General features: G+C 41.4%; 1 protein-coding gene across 1 annotated transcript in view; it reads right to left on the bottom strand.

Annotated features, from left to right (window-relative positions):
• The window catches only part of LOC140202709 (ADP-ribosylation factor-like protein 8B-A), a 105,509-nt gene that overhangs the window by 77,680 nt on the left and 13,271 nt on the right, over positions 1–14,558 (bottom strand). The window contains exon 2 of the mRNA XM_072267895.1: positions 2,574–2,654. Within this exon, the coding sequence (XP_072123996.1) occupies positions 2,574–2,654 (81 nt within the window). The remainder of the gene's footprint in view (positions 1–2,573; positions 2,655–14,558) is intronic.

Raw genomic sequence — 14,558 nt, 5'->3', positions numbered from 1 at the left:
ATCCCAGTCAACCCAATCCTTCCTCACACAGATTATCACAAGATCATCAAGATTCACAACCCCACCTAATTTAGAAACAATACAGCTGGACCTCTTCCACTGGGCAGAAGATACAAAAGCCTGAAAGTATGTGCCACCAGGCAAGGACAACTTCTACCCTACTGTTATAAGACTACTAAATGGTTCCCTAGTAGAATAAGATAGACTCTTGACTTCAATCTATCACATTCTGATCTTGCATTTTGTGGTGTATCTGCACTACACTTTCTCCATAGCTGTTACACTTAATTCTACATTATTACTGTTTTACCTTGTTCTACCTCAATGCAATTTATCTGTAGGAACAATGTGCAAGACTAGCTTTTCACTGCATTTTATTTCATAGGAAAATAATGAACAAAATCTAATAATGCAAATCATTGATATATACTGTGCATAAGCTGGGGCTAAAGCACCGGGCCTTAAAGTAACACATTTGGCATTGCATGCCATCCCTAAGAAGACCCATTTATTCCTAACAACACACACAAACTTCTGGAGGAGCTCTGCAGGCCAGGCCAGGCCGCAATTTTTCCTAGTGTTTGTCAGCGGATTTTCAATCCATGCTTGTTTACTACCTCCATTTCCATATGCTTTCATTTTGTGCATTTTCCTATGTGACACTTTACCAAAAAACCTCTGAAAAATGCGAAGTCGCCACATACGCTAGCTCTTTCTCATTACATCCTCCCAAAAAAGAAACTCCAATAGATACGTGGAACACAACTTCCTTTTCATAAATCCATTTTGACTTTCTCCAATCCCATGGATATTTTTAAGTGTCCTGTCAGCACATCCTTTATAATTGACTTTCTAACTTTCCCTTCTTTTGTCATTAAGCCAAATAAATCATAGTGACCCATTCTCATTCTCCGTTATTTAAAAAAATGATGGGTTATAGCTGTCACCCTCCAGATTGCAGGAACAGTTTCATAATTTTTATAACAACTAATTCATCACTATTCATCCTCATCTGCTCCTTTAGTATTCTGGAATGTACACAAGACATGCAGACAATTAGACAAGGCCCCATCAGATAAATTATTTCTGTGGCACCACATTCTAGTCATGCCTTCAGGAAATAAGAGAAGGGAGAGTGAGGGGGGTGGGGTTGAACCCTGGAAAAGAATACCTTTTGCTATAAGGTTAGCAAGTGAAGAGGAATATGTAGCATTAAATTGATGAATGTGAAGTACTAGTAACCAGCATTGCTCTTGGAGAGCAATAGAAATGCCAAGTGATGGCATGGAGGAAATAGGAACAATGTGATCCAGCAACACATATTGATCACAACCACAAAAGAAAATTTAAAAATATAGTTTCACTATAAATGTACAATCTTTTTTGTGTGCAGAACAGCATCTTTGAATGCACAACATGTCAAATCTTGAAGTAGATAGGTTATAGCAACAGAAGACCATGAACATAGAGTGGCCACTTTATTAGGTACAGGAGATACTTCTAAAGTGGCTAACAAGTGTAATTGTCTTTAACTCATAAATGTCATGAATGCACCCTGCCTCCTTTTCCTCTACAATTTCACAACTAATGGAGAAAGTTAGGCAGGATTCAGCGGTAAGCATGGAGGGTCAGAAGTAAAGGAGAAGTGGTGGCCATAGAAGAAATGACCCTCGAAAATAAAGAGGCATCAGTGTGCTAGACGGATAATTGGGTGGTGATGAGATGGAGAGGACACCTTATCAAGCTAGAGTGGTGGCTTGAAAGAGAAGTGGTTGGGTTTCAGATATATGGATGGGGTCTGGGATATAGTAAGCTGGCTGGTGGCGTAGTGGCATCAGCGCTGGACTTTGAAGCGAAGGCTCCTGAGTTCGAATCCAGCCGGCTCCCTTGCACGCTTTCCATCCATGCTGGGTTCAGCATCGAGCCAGCAACTCAGCCTCGTAAAAATAAAAAACACCGCCATGACGGCGTCCCAATGACTCCACTCGGAGTTAAGGGCTTTCTCCTTCTTCTTCTTCTTCTTCTTCTTCTGGGATATAGTAACAAGAAAGATGGATGGTGGCAGTGAACATCATGTAACTGAAGGCATACCTACTTGCAAGAAGAGGAGCTGCTTGGTCTTCCCTGCTACAAGCCTTTTTAACTAACACCAGAACCTGACTAAAAGAGGCTCTTAGATAGATACATGACTATGCAGAGAATGGAGGGATCATATAGAAATGAAAGTGGTTTAGTATAATTTGGGATAGTACTCACTCAGACATAATGGGCCAAAGGGCCTGCTCCTGTGCTGTATTGTTCAATGCTCTATTCACATTTTTGATAAGACTCAATCACATTTCAGATAAGCAAGTAGCACAGAAATACATTCTTCTAAGCAAAAAAATTCTAACCCAAGTTTGCCTGACAAAAGCAAGCACATTCCACACAAAAGGTGATCTATTACTGAACCAAGATTAAAAAGGTACATTGTTCAGTGACAGAGGAACAGCATACACCCAAGAGCTTACTAAAACTTAGTTTTGCTGCAGAGCAAAATAAAGAGCATTTGGCAAAGTACTCCATAAACCTACCTTTATGGTGACATTTCCCTTAGTCAACTTCCTCATGTTGAAACCCACTGTCGGAATCATATCTTCAGTGAACTGGCCAGACTGTTCAAAAAAAGAAAATAATTCATATTTAAAAAAAGAAAACTATCAACAATGTTTAAACTTCTTTTGCTCTTTAAAAGTAATTTTTCTTTTACACAAACTTTTGTTTTTGTAAAGAAAATGTATAATTTTCTTATCAATATCTTTCATTTTATAGGATTATTGATCTTTAGAACAGTTTATCCCAGGCAATTGTGGATGCTGAGTCACTAATTATATTTAAAGCATTCTTGAACTGCAGAGAAATCAGTTATAGGACAAAATTAGAGGAAAACTGAGCTGAAACCAAAGATTAAATTACCTATTACCTGACTGAATGGCATCACATGCTGGTAGGCTGATTGGCTAATATTCCTTGTGTTCTTACAATTTTATCTCAGTGATACAAAATAAAAGATATCACTATTTAGGCATCCAGCTCCAGCATGATGTGTAACTGTATCAGCTGAGCACAGACAAGTGAGAACGGCTGTTTCACTGATCACTTAATAAAACTACTCCCAGTTAGGCAATCAATGAAATAAACGTAGACATGTATACTAAAATCAGCACCATGTAGCGTCCAGCAGAATTCCTTTCACAAGAGGATTATTAAAATACGGAAGGCAAGCAGTTGAGCTGATTTTCAGAGTTCAAGAATAAATCAAAATTGTGTAAAGACAAGGGTATCAAAGAATATGAGGAGAGGGTAGGGGAAATGGTTGTACATCAATAAATCCACTACAGCAGACGAGCACACACCCTGTTGTCTATTCCTTTGCTGAAATTCCATGGACTCTAGCAAAACAAATCATGATGTTCAGGTTTATGGAATCTTAGATCCAATGAAGATCCTGTCATAAACAAACACGAAGCGTACCCGCAAATATTTGGTTTTCCCATAACACAGACCCAATGTGTATCAATCTAAAAATGCTTTAATTTAGTTAATGGGATTGAGCTAAGCAAATGATTGGTGTCTTCACTATGATGGGTGGATTTTAAAAAAGGGATCTCTCCAAAATAACCAGCCTCTTGACCATTCCCAAACTAAGGTGCTAGAACATCTTTTGGGGAGATTACCTTAAAACTCTTGGTTACCGCCTCACTATCTCCCTTCATGCTGCACCATTATTTGTTTGATAATGTTCTTGTGAAGTTCCTCGAAATGCTACACAAGTGAGCACCAATGTCTAAGAAAACTCACCCAGAAGCCAAACGCTCTACTTCACCAAGTCAACTATACGCACTTGAAAACTGCATTGCTGAGACACCAATCGGACACAGGGTTGCTTCATTGTTTTGTATCCAGTACCATCACTGAGTCCCAGTCCCTTCCTCCATTGGAAAACATACATCCCTCTATAGAATGAGGACAAAAAACTGACAGAGATTTATCCTTCCCCTGTTAAGTGACCTGACAATAATTCTTCTCTTCTTAAACATTCCTTCAGGATTGAAGATAACATGCTTCTGCTCTTAAAGAGCGAACTGGATCCTCAGTCTCTGCTGTAGGTGGGACAAATGGTGCCCACCCTGCTAGGCAATAAGGGAGGTGGTGCTCTCCTTCCAATATTTTCACTGGGCTTCCATGTGCTCCCAAGGAAAGAGAGCTCACAGCATCTTCTAGGATACTCTCGTTTCACTTTCCTTGTTCATTTTATCAAAATGGTCATATTCTGGTAACATGGCAGCATACATGGTCACTGCTGCCACTCCGGGTCCAACTAGTGTAACTTTATGTCCTTCATGTCTTTCCTACAATCACAAGCCACTGCTAGTTATCAAAAACCCTACTAGCTAGCTGCTCATTTGCAAAGGAGCTGGACTTGGTGCAGACTGTGCTGCCACCTGCTATAGGAAGGGGCAGAGTCTGTGCACAGAGGCGGTGTGCAGTCTAATAAATACAGCGAGTGATTGTCTTGGGCATTTTTCTTGTGATTGCAAGACCCTGATGACATTGTTACTGCAAGCCCAGTTCACTAGCTCATTGGCGAGACCGACTGCACGGGAGCTGCGTTGCCTCCGTTGCAGCCCGGACAAGGCCCTTAGGCTGCAGGGTCGCCTGTTGCAGCCACCCAAGGGAGAAACGTTGCAGGTGGTATGGGAAAGAGCAAAGGCATGGCAGGCACGCTGAAGTCCATGCTGGGTTGTGGTCTGGCCCCTCCGGTGCTGCCCTCCAGTTTGTTCAGTAGAAGACAAGCTGGATTGCATTTGTCTGCAGCTGCACAAGCTGATAAATGGATAGCTGCGAGCTTCTTGCTGACAGCATCCATGCACCGTCAATCTACAAGACATGACACTCAGGGACTTGGAAATATTATATTTTTGTGTGTCAATATATGTTTACTGCTATGCTGCTACCTTACACATTCTTTAAGTGAACTGTGCTGTGTATGACTGTTGGTACTTTTTTTTTGTACCTTAGCCTCGGAGGAACACTGTTCTGCTTGGTTGTATTCACCGACAATCAGGTATGGTTGAATAACAGTTAAACTTGAACTTAAGATATTCCTAAAAGTCAATAGGGTTGTTGTACGTTTCTCCAGGAAGACTTAGACAACATTCTTGACTGGTTTTCTGTCCTCTTAGTAATCTCCTGCCTGGATGGAGCTCAGAACACAATTCCTACTCCCAGAGCATGGAATGGCCTGTCCATACAGTCCAATTAGCACCTTGATGTTGACAATGTTTTCCTGCAGACAATGCTAATGTCCACCTACCCCGGCAATGGATAAGCAACATTGACTGGGAGTCTGCAGTGCTCTGAGGACCTGCCGTAGGTAGATATGTCTATGAAGCATACAACAGGGTGTGGGTATCATCATTGCACAACAAAGCTCTGAAGTCTTGACCTTAGAGGGATCTTCAGGCAGCAAAGGTTCTGCTGCTGCCCTAGGAACAAGGGGGAATATTATCAGCCACGACTATCTTTACTGAGTTAACGCTCCCAGGATATGGCGACTGGTTCCTGTTTTCCTGTGTCTTACCATGGACATCTATTGATGGGGACTAACACAATTGGATGTGACACCCAATGACTGTTGATAGGCGAGACTAAATCACTTAGATAAATAAATATAATGTAAAAAGCTCAAGTTCCCTCTTTTCACCTTAACGCAAGCAAACCTAAAAGATAAATTTAGTCTTGACTGTGAGAAAATTATTTAATTAAGTAGTAAAGCTGTGGTTGATGAACCATGGAGTAAATGAAACACTAATTTACGCTAAACCGTTCAAATTAAGTTTCTGCACAACTATTAAAATGGTCAAAAGGTAAATGGATTTGGATAACGGATCTTGGCACGAACCATCGCTCACTCCACCCTGTCAAGTTTGTGCTTGTCCATTTGACCAGGTGCATAAGTACTGCATACTAAGTGCAAAATGACCCTGTTTATTTTGGGATATAAAACAAGGAGCCTTGTGACTTTCTACAAGATACATTCATGAATGAGAATTGCTGTTTGTGGCCAGCACTTCCAGAAGTACAATTCCTGCATGGGGAACCCACGTAATTCACATGAATGACAGCGCTGTGTTAGTGTAGCAGAGGGGTTTCACCTGAGCTGGGCCCAGCCCATGGAGTTCATTGCTTTGGAACCAGATCCAGGAACGTGTCCTTCAAGTTAAAAATTAACCTTTAGCTGCTGCTCATTCTGAAGTACCCCATCTGACTTTGACCTCAACCCAGCCCCAACCACATCGTGACACTTACCAACTCACCCACCTGATTGTGACCACCACAATGTCAGTTCATTGGCCAAATTCAAGCCCCTCAATCACTGATCCCATCTCTCCAGTACTCTGATTCTGCTCATCAATAATACCCTGTCCTACCCTGCCCCCCCCCACCAGAGCATACAGAGAAGAGGACTTTGACAGTGTTAAATATATGTGGCCTGCACTATTGCATACAGCTCCTTCACCTTCATGAGTGGCAGTGTGCCCTCATAAAATACAAGCAGTGGCTCACTTCTCGTGGCACATTTATCATGTCATTGCACACCCTGGAGAATTTCTAGCCGAAGATCTGCACTATTTAGATTGTATAAAGATTAGCTTTATGTGTCACATGTATATCAAGACACCAAAGCATACAGTGAAATAGTCATTTGTGTCAACAGCCAACATCGTCAGAGGATATGCTGGGGACAGCCTGCACTGTTTCTATGCTTCTGGCAGCAAAATAGCATGCCCTCAAGTTACTAGCTCTAATGCTAACCCATATGCCATTGTGACCCCCAATCCAGCCATTCCAACTTGCCTCAGCAAAGATATTGGAGCTTGAGATGCCAACAGCCTACTGGGTGGTAAAGGCCAGGTTTGGTGTTAAGTGAGGAAAGAGAGTAATGTCAAATTCACTTGGTGGATGTAGCCAGCAGTTCTTGGTGCTTTTTGATTTGCTTTTGTCATGATGAAACTGATATCCCAATGGAAATTAAGCAGACGTTCAGGACCACAATATCTTTCGGCCATGAAAGTGCTGATCAATGAAACTCTGCATCACAGCCTTCACGTGCATGGAATCCAGCCCAACAACCATTAAAGTGCACGTAGAAGGGAACATGCTCACTGTACAAACTAGACGAAGCACAGCCAGCTATGCTTTGGAAGCAGCTTCGTCTGTTCCAGCCCACTGCATACAGGAGCAGCTCACTCTATCCTGCAAATATATGGCATCAAGTGCTCTACACCCACTAACAGCTGCTGCGCCACAGCCATTAATTTTCACAGACATGAGACAGAGAAATGAGAGATACAAAAATTAATTATTTAATCCATATCATGAAATTAAGATGGATGAACCTTCTGAAGCCAAGCCTACAGTTTCAAGGAGGCAGAGATATTTGTTTAAACAGACAAATAACAAGAAAGGGGTTCCAGAAGTGAAATGTAACACAGTACTGTAAAGCACAACAAAATCAAAGAGCGGATTCCAGCATAGAAAATTTCACTTAGCCCGCAGACAGAAGGAAGACCTCAAACTATCCTCGGGGAGAAGAGAGTATCACTAGGGCGTTAAAGTGAGGAATGAACGAATGAGCAGTGATGATGAAGAGTAGTCAGATTTACAAAGCAGAAACCACTGTGTGAGGTCAGCTACAATGCTCTAATGATTTAAAAGTCTAATAAGTTTGGTATATTAGATAAGCTATCTGTAATTAGGAGGGTCAAAAAGAAATGTTCTCGATGTTGACACAACTTTTTCCATTTCAACATAAAAATGTAAGTAGTTCATACGACATGGACACAGTCTGTCATAGGAGATTTGAAAATCATGAATACAGAATTTATTTAAATAAATATATTTTATAATTAGATCTACATACTAACCATCTTCTCTCAAATAGTTCTTGTTTTACTTTTGTTTAAGCTTGTATTCTATTCCCAACCAATTGCCTCAGCCTTTCAAAATCCTCCAGGTTTAAATGCCTGATCCCCATTTTCTCAATTCCATAACTCCCTCAGAAAACCTCTTTCCTCAAGTCATGAGTTCTGGACATGCTCTTAATTCTGTGCTGCATCTCAATAAGCAAACAAACATAACAATTACATTAAGGGTAATGCACGTACTGCTAAAATGTAGTGTATCAGAGTACAACTGGAAAGTCAAATCACAGTAAGAATTTCGCAGTAAACAACAGGGCTCTGCGGAGTGTTTTAGAGCAGAGAGACCTTGCAGTTTAGGCACTAGTTCCCTGAAAGTTGAGTGACAGGCAGACTGGGTGGTGTAAAAGTTTTCTGGCAAACTGGGCTTCATTGGTCAGGGCATGCAGTACAAAGCTTGGGATGTCAGCATACTGGTGAGGCTCCATTGGCGAATTGTGTTCATTCTCGGTCACCGTACTGTAGGACAGGTGGTATTTAACTGGAAAGAGTACAGAAAAAATTATAAGAATGTTAGCAGGATTTGAGCAGCTGAGTTATAGGGAGAGGTTGGGCAGGCTAGGACTTTAATCCTTGGAGCATAGGAGTTTGAGAGGTGATCTAATAAATATGCATAAAATCACATGGGGCACAAATTGGGTGAATCCTCTCAGTCTTTTCCCCCTGGGGCTGGTAAAATCAAGAACTAGAAGACATGGGTTTAAAGTAAGAGGGGAAAAAATTAATAGGAACCAGAGAGACAGATTTTCTTTTACACAGAGGGCAGTGTGTGTGGGCAATGAACTAACAGAGGAAGAGGCTGAGGCAGGTACAATAATAACTTTTAAAGCACAGCTGGAGAGGCACATGGATTGGAAAGATGTTGGCCAAACTCTGGCAAATGGGAATAGCTTGGATAAGCATTTTGGCAATTATGAACTAGCTGGGCTGAAGGATCCATTTCTGTCTGTGTGCCCATGATCAATTTCTTACTCAATTAAGCCCTTTTTGAGATAGTGTGTCAAATAAAATGATAAAATGAGGTCATTTTTGAGGATTTAGAAAAAGTGGTTCTGAAATAGCTCAATAAACAGCTCATAGGACATGGAAGTTCTAAGGCTGTGTGCCCAGAGACCCGAGATCTTTGGGCACAGAGCTCAGAAAAAGTGACGCAACGGACTTTTAACATCGTAAACCAGCGAGTTGTTTGTTACGTCTTCCCTCTCGTTGTGAAACGGAGACACCTCTTTCTCCCTTATTTGGGAGAGAGAGCCTGTGGTATGTTGAATACCGGGTGAACAATGTAGTCTTTGGAGTGCTGCAAGTCTGTGTCTTTGCTGTTGCCTTGCCAACGCGGTGCTCAGTGGCGGGTGCCGATGCTTTTTTTTGCCAGTGGGTGAGGGGGGGATTGTTGCTTGCTGCTGTTTACGCACGGGAGGGAGGGAAGCTGCGGCGGACTTCGGGGTTCTAACAATTAACTGTCGTTCATTCTTTGGGGGCATTCCTCTGACTTCATGGATGGTTGTGAAGAAAAAGCATTTCAAGATGTATATTACATATATTTCTCTGACATTAAGTGTACTTTTGAAACCTTCCATGAAAAACTCTCAGATCTCATTGAAAAAGGGTGCCAACCAGACTAGATTTATAATGCAGATAAAACTGAAAGTGTTTACTAACAAAAACACTTCCAATTCAAGATGGAATAATGTGCCTTAAGAGTAATAAAGACAAGTTAATCCCCAAGTGCTGTGTAAATGCAACTGGCTCACATTAACTCATCCTGCATGTAATTGGCAAGTTTGGAAATTACACATTCACATAAAGGATTTTTCTTCTTCTTTTTTTTTAATTAGGCCATTTGGCCCATCAAGTGTGCTCTGCCATTCAATCATGGCTGATCCTTTTTCCCCTCCCCTCCGCAGCGTTCTCCCCATAACCTCTGATGCCTGTCCAATCAAGAATCTATCATATCAAGCTCCACCTTAAATACACCCAACAACCAGGCCTCCACAGCTGCCTGTGGTAACAACTTTCACAAGTTCACCACCCTCTGCCTAAAGAAATTTCTCCACACCTCTATTTTAAATGGACATCTCTCTATCCTGAGGCTGAGGTCTGGACTCCCGCACCATGGGAAACATCCTTTCCACATCTACCATGTCTAGGCCTTTCAACATTTGAAAGGTTTCAACAAGGTTCCCTCCCCCTCATCCTACTAAATACCAGTGAGTACAGACCAGAGCTATCGAACATTCCTCGTAGAATTGAAAGTACTCATATGTGAATGGAGTGTTTCCACCAGAAACAGCAAGATTGGGCATTTCTGAAGACTAGTTTGACAAATGTTTTGATCTGCACATCCTGGCACACCAGTGAACAATGTGCTTATCAAAATAGGCCGTGCTAGTGGTTGATGTTACCACTAAATGTATTTGTTTAATCCAACCCAAGAACCAGGGATTGGCTGCATACATTAAATGGAATTATTAAACTGAGCTGTTAGTGAGGGAAACTATGCAAACTCCTTTTGGAAGTATTTGAACTTCTTTGGTGTGATTCATAAAGTGATCAGAGAATGGAGCCCACTGTAAACTCCATTATGTAGATCAGGCCATGCAGCAAACAGATGGGGGTGAGAATGTTGCCAAAAAAAATTAGACATTAATTGCTATAAATCTGGATAATCTTGTCTGGACACAAGAGGAATTTTAGAGATTCACATGAATACTTTACAAGGTTGTTGGTTTTGAGAGTAACATTTTTATCACATGGACTGGAACAGACATTGTTTGGTGAAAGTGGATGGGAAGGAAGATCCAATTTCTTGGAATTTCTTAATGTGTTGAGATGATACTCCATTATACTGAGGAACAGGTGCTGCATACCTGCAGAAAGTCCTTCTGCAAATTGGCAAGTATCAGAAAAAAGGCAGTCCAATGAAAGAAACCTAATGTTAATTAACAATAAATTACTATGCATTGCTTTATCTATATTTTTTTAACATTTTCCTTGGAGACGCTCCCTTCTACAACTTGGATAACAGAGCATTAACGATCCTATAAAAAGTTGATCATTAGCTTTAGCATCATGCTGTTCTTTCTACTTCACTTGCTTAGGATGCCAGTGCTAAGGTCTGGTTTCAACAAATTCAAATGTCCCCAGACAACCCTGCCCATCGGGAGCTCTACCTATGTTTGTTCTGCAGGTATGTGATGTATTCCAAAGGTGAAATAAGAAAATGTAACTTTGGTCTTAATTTCACCTCTCATCACTTTTTTTTTCATTCCATCTTTCACTGACTGAGGTGTCTTTCCTACCAGCTGTTTGAGGCGTGAAGATTTGGATCTGCACATATGTTTGATTTTGTAAATTCAGAGCTAGAAAGTTGGATCCATCACAAGCAACTCTGAGAAAGAACTTTGCTATGCATGGTCTTCCAACTAAGCAAGAGTTACTTAAGCAGTACAGTACCTGAAGCAATCACTTAGAATATTCAGCGACAATGGCCACAATCTTACTTTCATAAACTATCTTGCAATTTCCAAATGTATCCCTGAGCAAGATTTGTTTGGCCAGAAGAAAATTTGTGAGGAGCTACCAGAGGAGTCCTGCAACACTTCTGATACTGGTCACAGTTTTACATTCCTCCATAGCATCTGCCAAATGCTTACATATCCCGCACACCAGTCAAAATCTCTGGCAACAAGATATTCCTGAGTATCCACGGAGATGCTTCAGAATAATAGGTGAAACAACTCTAGGTCCCTGGTATAAATCACACCATTCTGAGTGTTTGATTTTTTTTTAAACTGTGAGAAGTTAACAGGTTGCAATTTTCACATTCTCCTTCCATTGCAAGCTGGTTGTGTTCTCAGGACAGGCTGAGGTCACATCTTGTCACAAGAGCAAAATGATTGGTCTGACTGGTGTACTGTCAAGGTGGATGGAAAGAAAGATCCAATTTCTTGGGGTTTCTTCGCATGTTGAGATGATGCTCCACTATACTGAGCAATAAGGTGCTGCGTGCCTGAAGAAAGTCTTGCCGCAAATTGACAAATATCAGAAAAAGAAAACTATCCAATAAAAGAAATCCAATGATGTAGTCTGCAGTATTTTTGTTTCACATGAAATGCACTCCTGCACCCCCACATTCTGGCTATACCATCTGTTCTTGGACTTCAGAATAGAATCACATGCAGACAATGCTAATGGTAATCTCTGCACTCTAGCTCTCCCCTTGCATACATTTAAAATACCTTTGATAGGTCCATAGATGTTGTGGTCCATAACATTTATGAAGTTTTGTCAAACTCTATTGATGACAGTTGTGAATAACATTTATTTGGTTCTGCATTAACATCCTTTTCAAAAGCAAGCACATAATCATGCATCCCCACTTTCAATATGGCAATGGTAGAACCTTACAAAGCCAAATGAAACACAGGACCACTGCTCTGTTGAATCCACTGAAGAACTTTTGAGTTCAGCAGTTAACTGCTTTCATTTTCACAATGGAGCTTTGCGTTTGTCTGTCCACTTTTGTTTTGTTTTCTAATTGTATAACTTGTAGGAAGAAACATCCTTTATAGTCCAGAAGTCCTAATTGGTCTCTGACAAAGTTTGCAGGACAGAGTGCATATAAAGCCGCAATAATAAGGTCTTAAGATGGATCAGTCCTTCAATAGCGATTTTATAACCAAGATGTCATGGCAGAAGATGTGGGCTTTGTTATTCTGCAAACACTTTCTTGGATCTTGTAATCAAAGTATTCCCTCTAGATTCTCCTCGTGTTCCTGCTGTCCTTCCAGACAGCAACATTTCATTAAGATGACCTATGATATCAGCATCTGTTTTAGTATCACCTGCAAATGCCTTGAAATTTGCTAAATTTATGGCAGCAATACAATGCAATACATGATAAATATAGAAGAAAACACTGATTTACAGGAACTATATATATGTCTATTAAATAGCTAAGTTAAAATAAGTACAGCAAAAACACAGAAATAAAAAAAAGTAGTGAGGACTGTTCATGGGTTCAATGTCCATTTAGGAGTCAGATGGCAGAGGGAAAGAAGCTGTTCCTGAATCACTGAATGTGTGCCTTCAGGCTTCTGTATCTCCTACCTGATGGTGACAATGAGAAGAGGGAATGCCCTGGGTGTCTTGGATTCTACAGAGGCCAGTACCATGATGGAGCCGACTAATTTTACAAGTTTCCACAACTTACTTTGATCTTCTGTGGTATGCCCACATCCCCCCCATACAAGATGGTGATACAGCCTGTCAGAATACTCTCCACAGTATGTTTGTACAAGTTTGAGTGTTTTAGTTGACAAATCAAATTTCACCAGACTAATGAAATATAGCTGCTGTCTTGCCTTCTTTATAAGTGCATCAATATGTTGCGTCCAGGTTTGGACTTCAGAGATATTGACATACAAGAACCTGAAATTGCTCACACTCTCTACTTCTGATCCCTCCATGAGGATTGGTTTGCGTTCCCTGGTCTTACCCCTTCTGAAGTCCACAATCAGCTTTTTGGTCTTACTAACGTTGATTACAAGGTAATCCTTGGATCAAACCATCCACATCTAAAAAAATACTCAAAGCTGACCCATCCCAAATGAAACAAAAATAAAAGTGTCTTGAGTTGAGAAACTCGGCAGGTCAGGCAGCATCTGCAGGGGGAGACAGGCAATCCATGTTTCTCGTTTGCAGCTCTTCATCTGGATTTAGATCATTTTTTGCTCCTAGTCCCAGTATCTACAATCTCTTATATTTCTATCCCAAATGTTGTAGTATTGCAACATCACAAATATCTGCCGTATTGCAAGTGTCTAAGGTCTAAGCTAAGTACTTATCACCAAGAAGTCCTTAGAATTGTTGTTTAATTTTAGATGCGGTTAAGTCTGTGAAATGCAAATTTTAGTGCAGCGAAGAGTGGCGTAAATGTCATGGAGGCTGCAGACACAAAGCCTGGAGCAGCCGGAGCAGCCCCACAGGCTCAGCACAGTGCAGCGAAGAGTGGAGTAAACGTCACGGAGCCTGCAGACACAAACCCCAGAGCAGCCCCACAGGCTCAGCCTCAGCGCAGTGCGGCGAAGAGTGGAGTAAACGTCACGGAGCCTGCAGACACAAACCCCGTGACAGCCCCACAGGCTCAGTGCAGTGAAGAGTGGAGTAAACATCGTGGATCAGGGTGCAGAACTGGACTGACCCTCACATCTGGTCCCGACACCCTGCCTTTTCAATCTGTCTGGCTCGGCGTTTAAATCGTCGATACATCGGGTTGTCCCTTGCTCTAAGACCCGGGTCTGGATCCTAATGCCATGCTTCAGCCCGTTCCTGACCTTTCCAAATTGGCCTAGCACTTAGATTGGTCAAACTTCACTCTCGGTATAGGTGGACGGGCTCCGAATCTGCCTTTCCTGCTTTTCTCTGCTCCCTTCCCTCCAGCTTCATTGTGAATATGCCTCGATGCAACTCTCCTCCTCCTAACTAAGCAGACAAATTAATCGGATGTTCATGGCATCTGCTTATTTTTGTCTC

Source organism: Mobula birostris, chromosome 9, assembly GCF_030028105.1.
Source record: "Mobula birostris isolate sMobBir1 chromosome 9, sMobBir1.hap1, whole genome shotgun sequence".
NCBI classification, from domain to species: domain Eukaryota; kingdom Metazoa; phylum Chordata; class Chondrichthyes; order Myliobatiformes; family Myliobatidae; genus Mobula; species Mobula birostris.
This window is presented reverse-complemented; position numbering and strand designations above follow the sequence as displayed.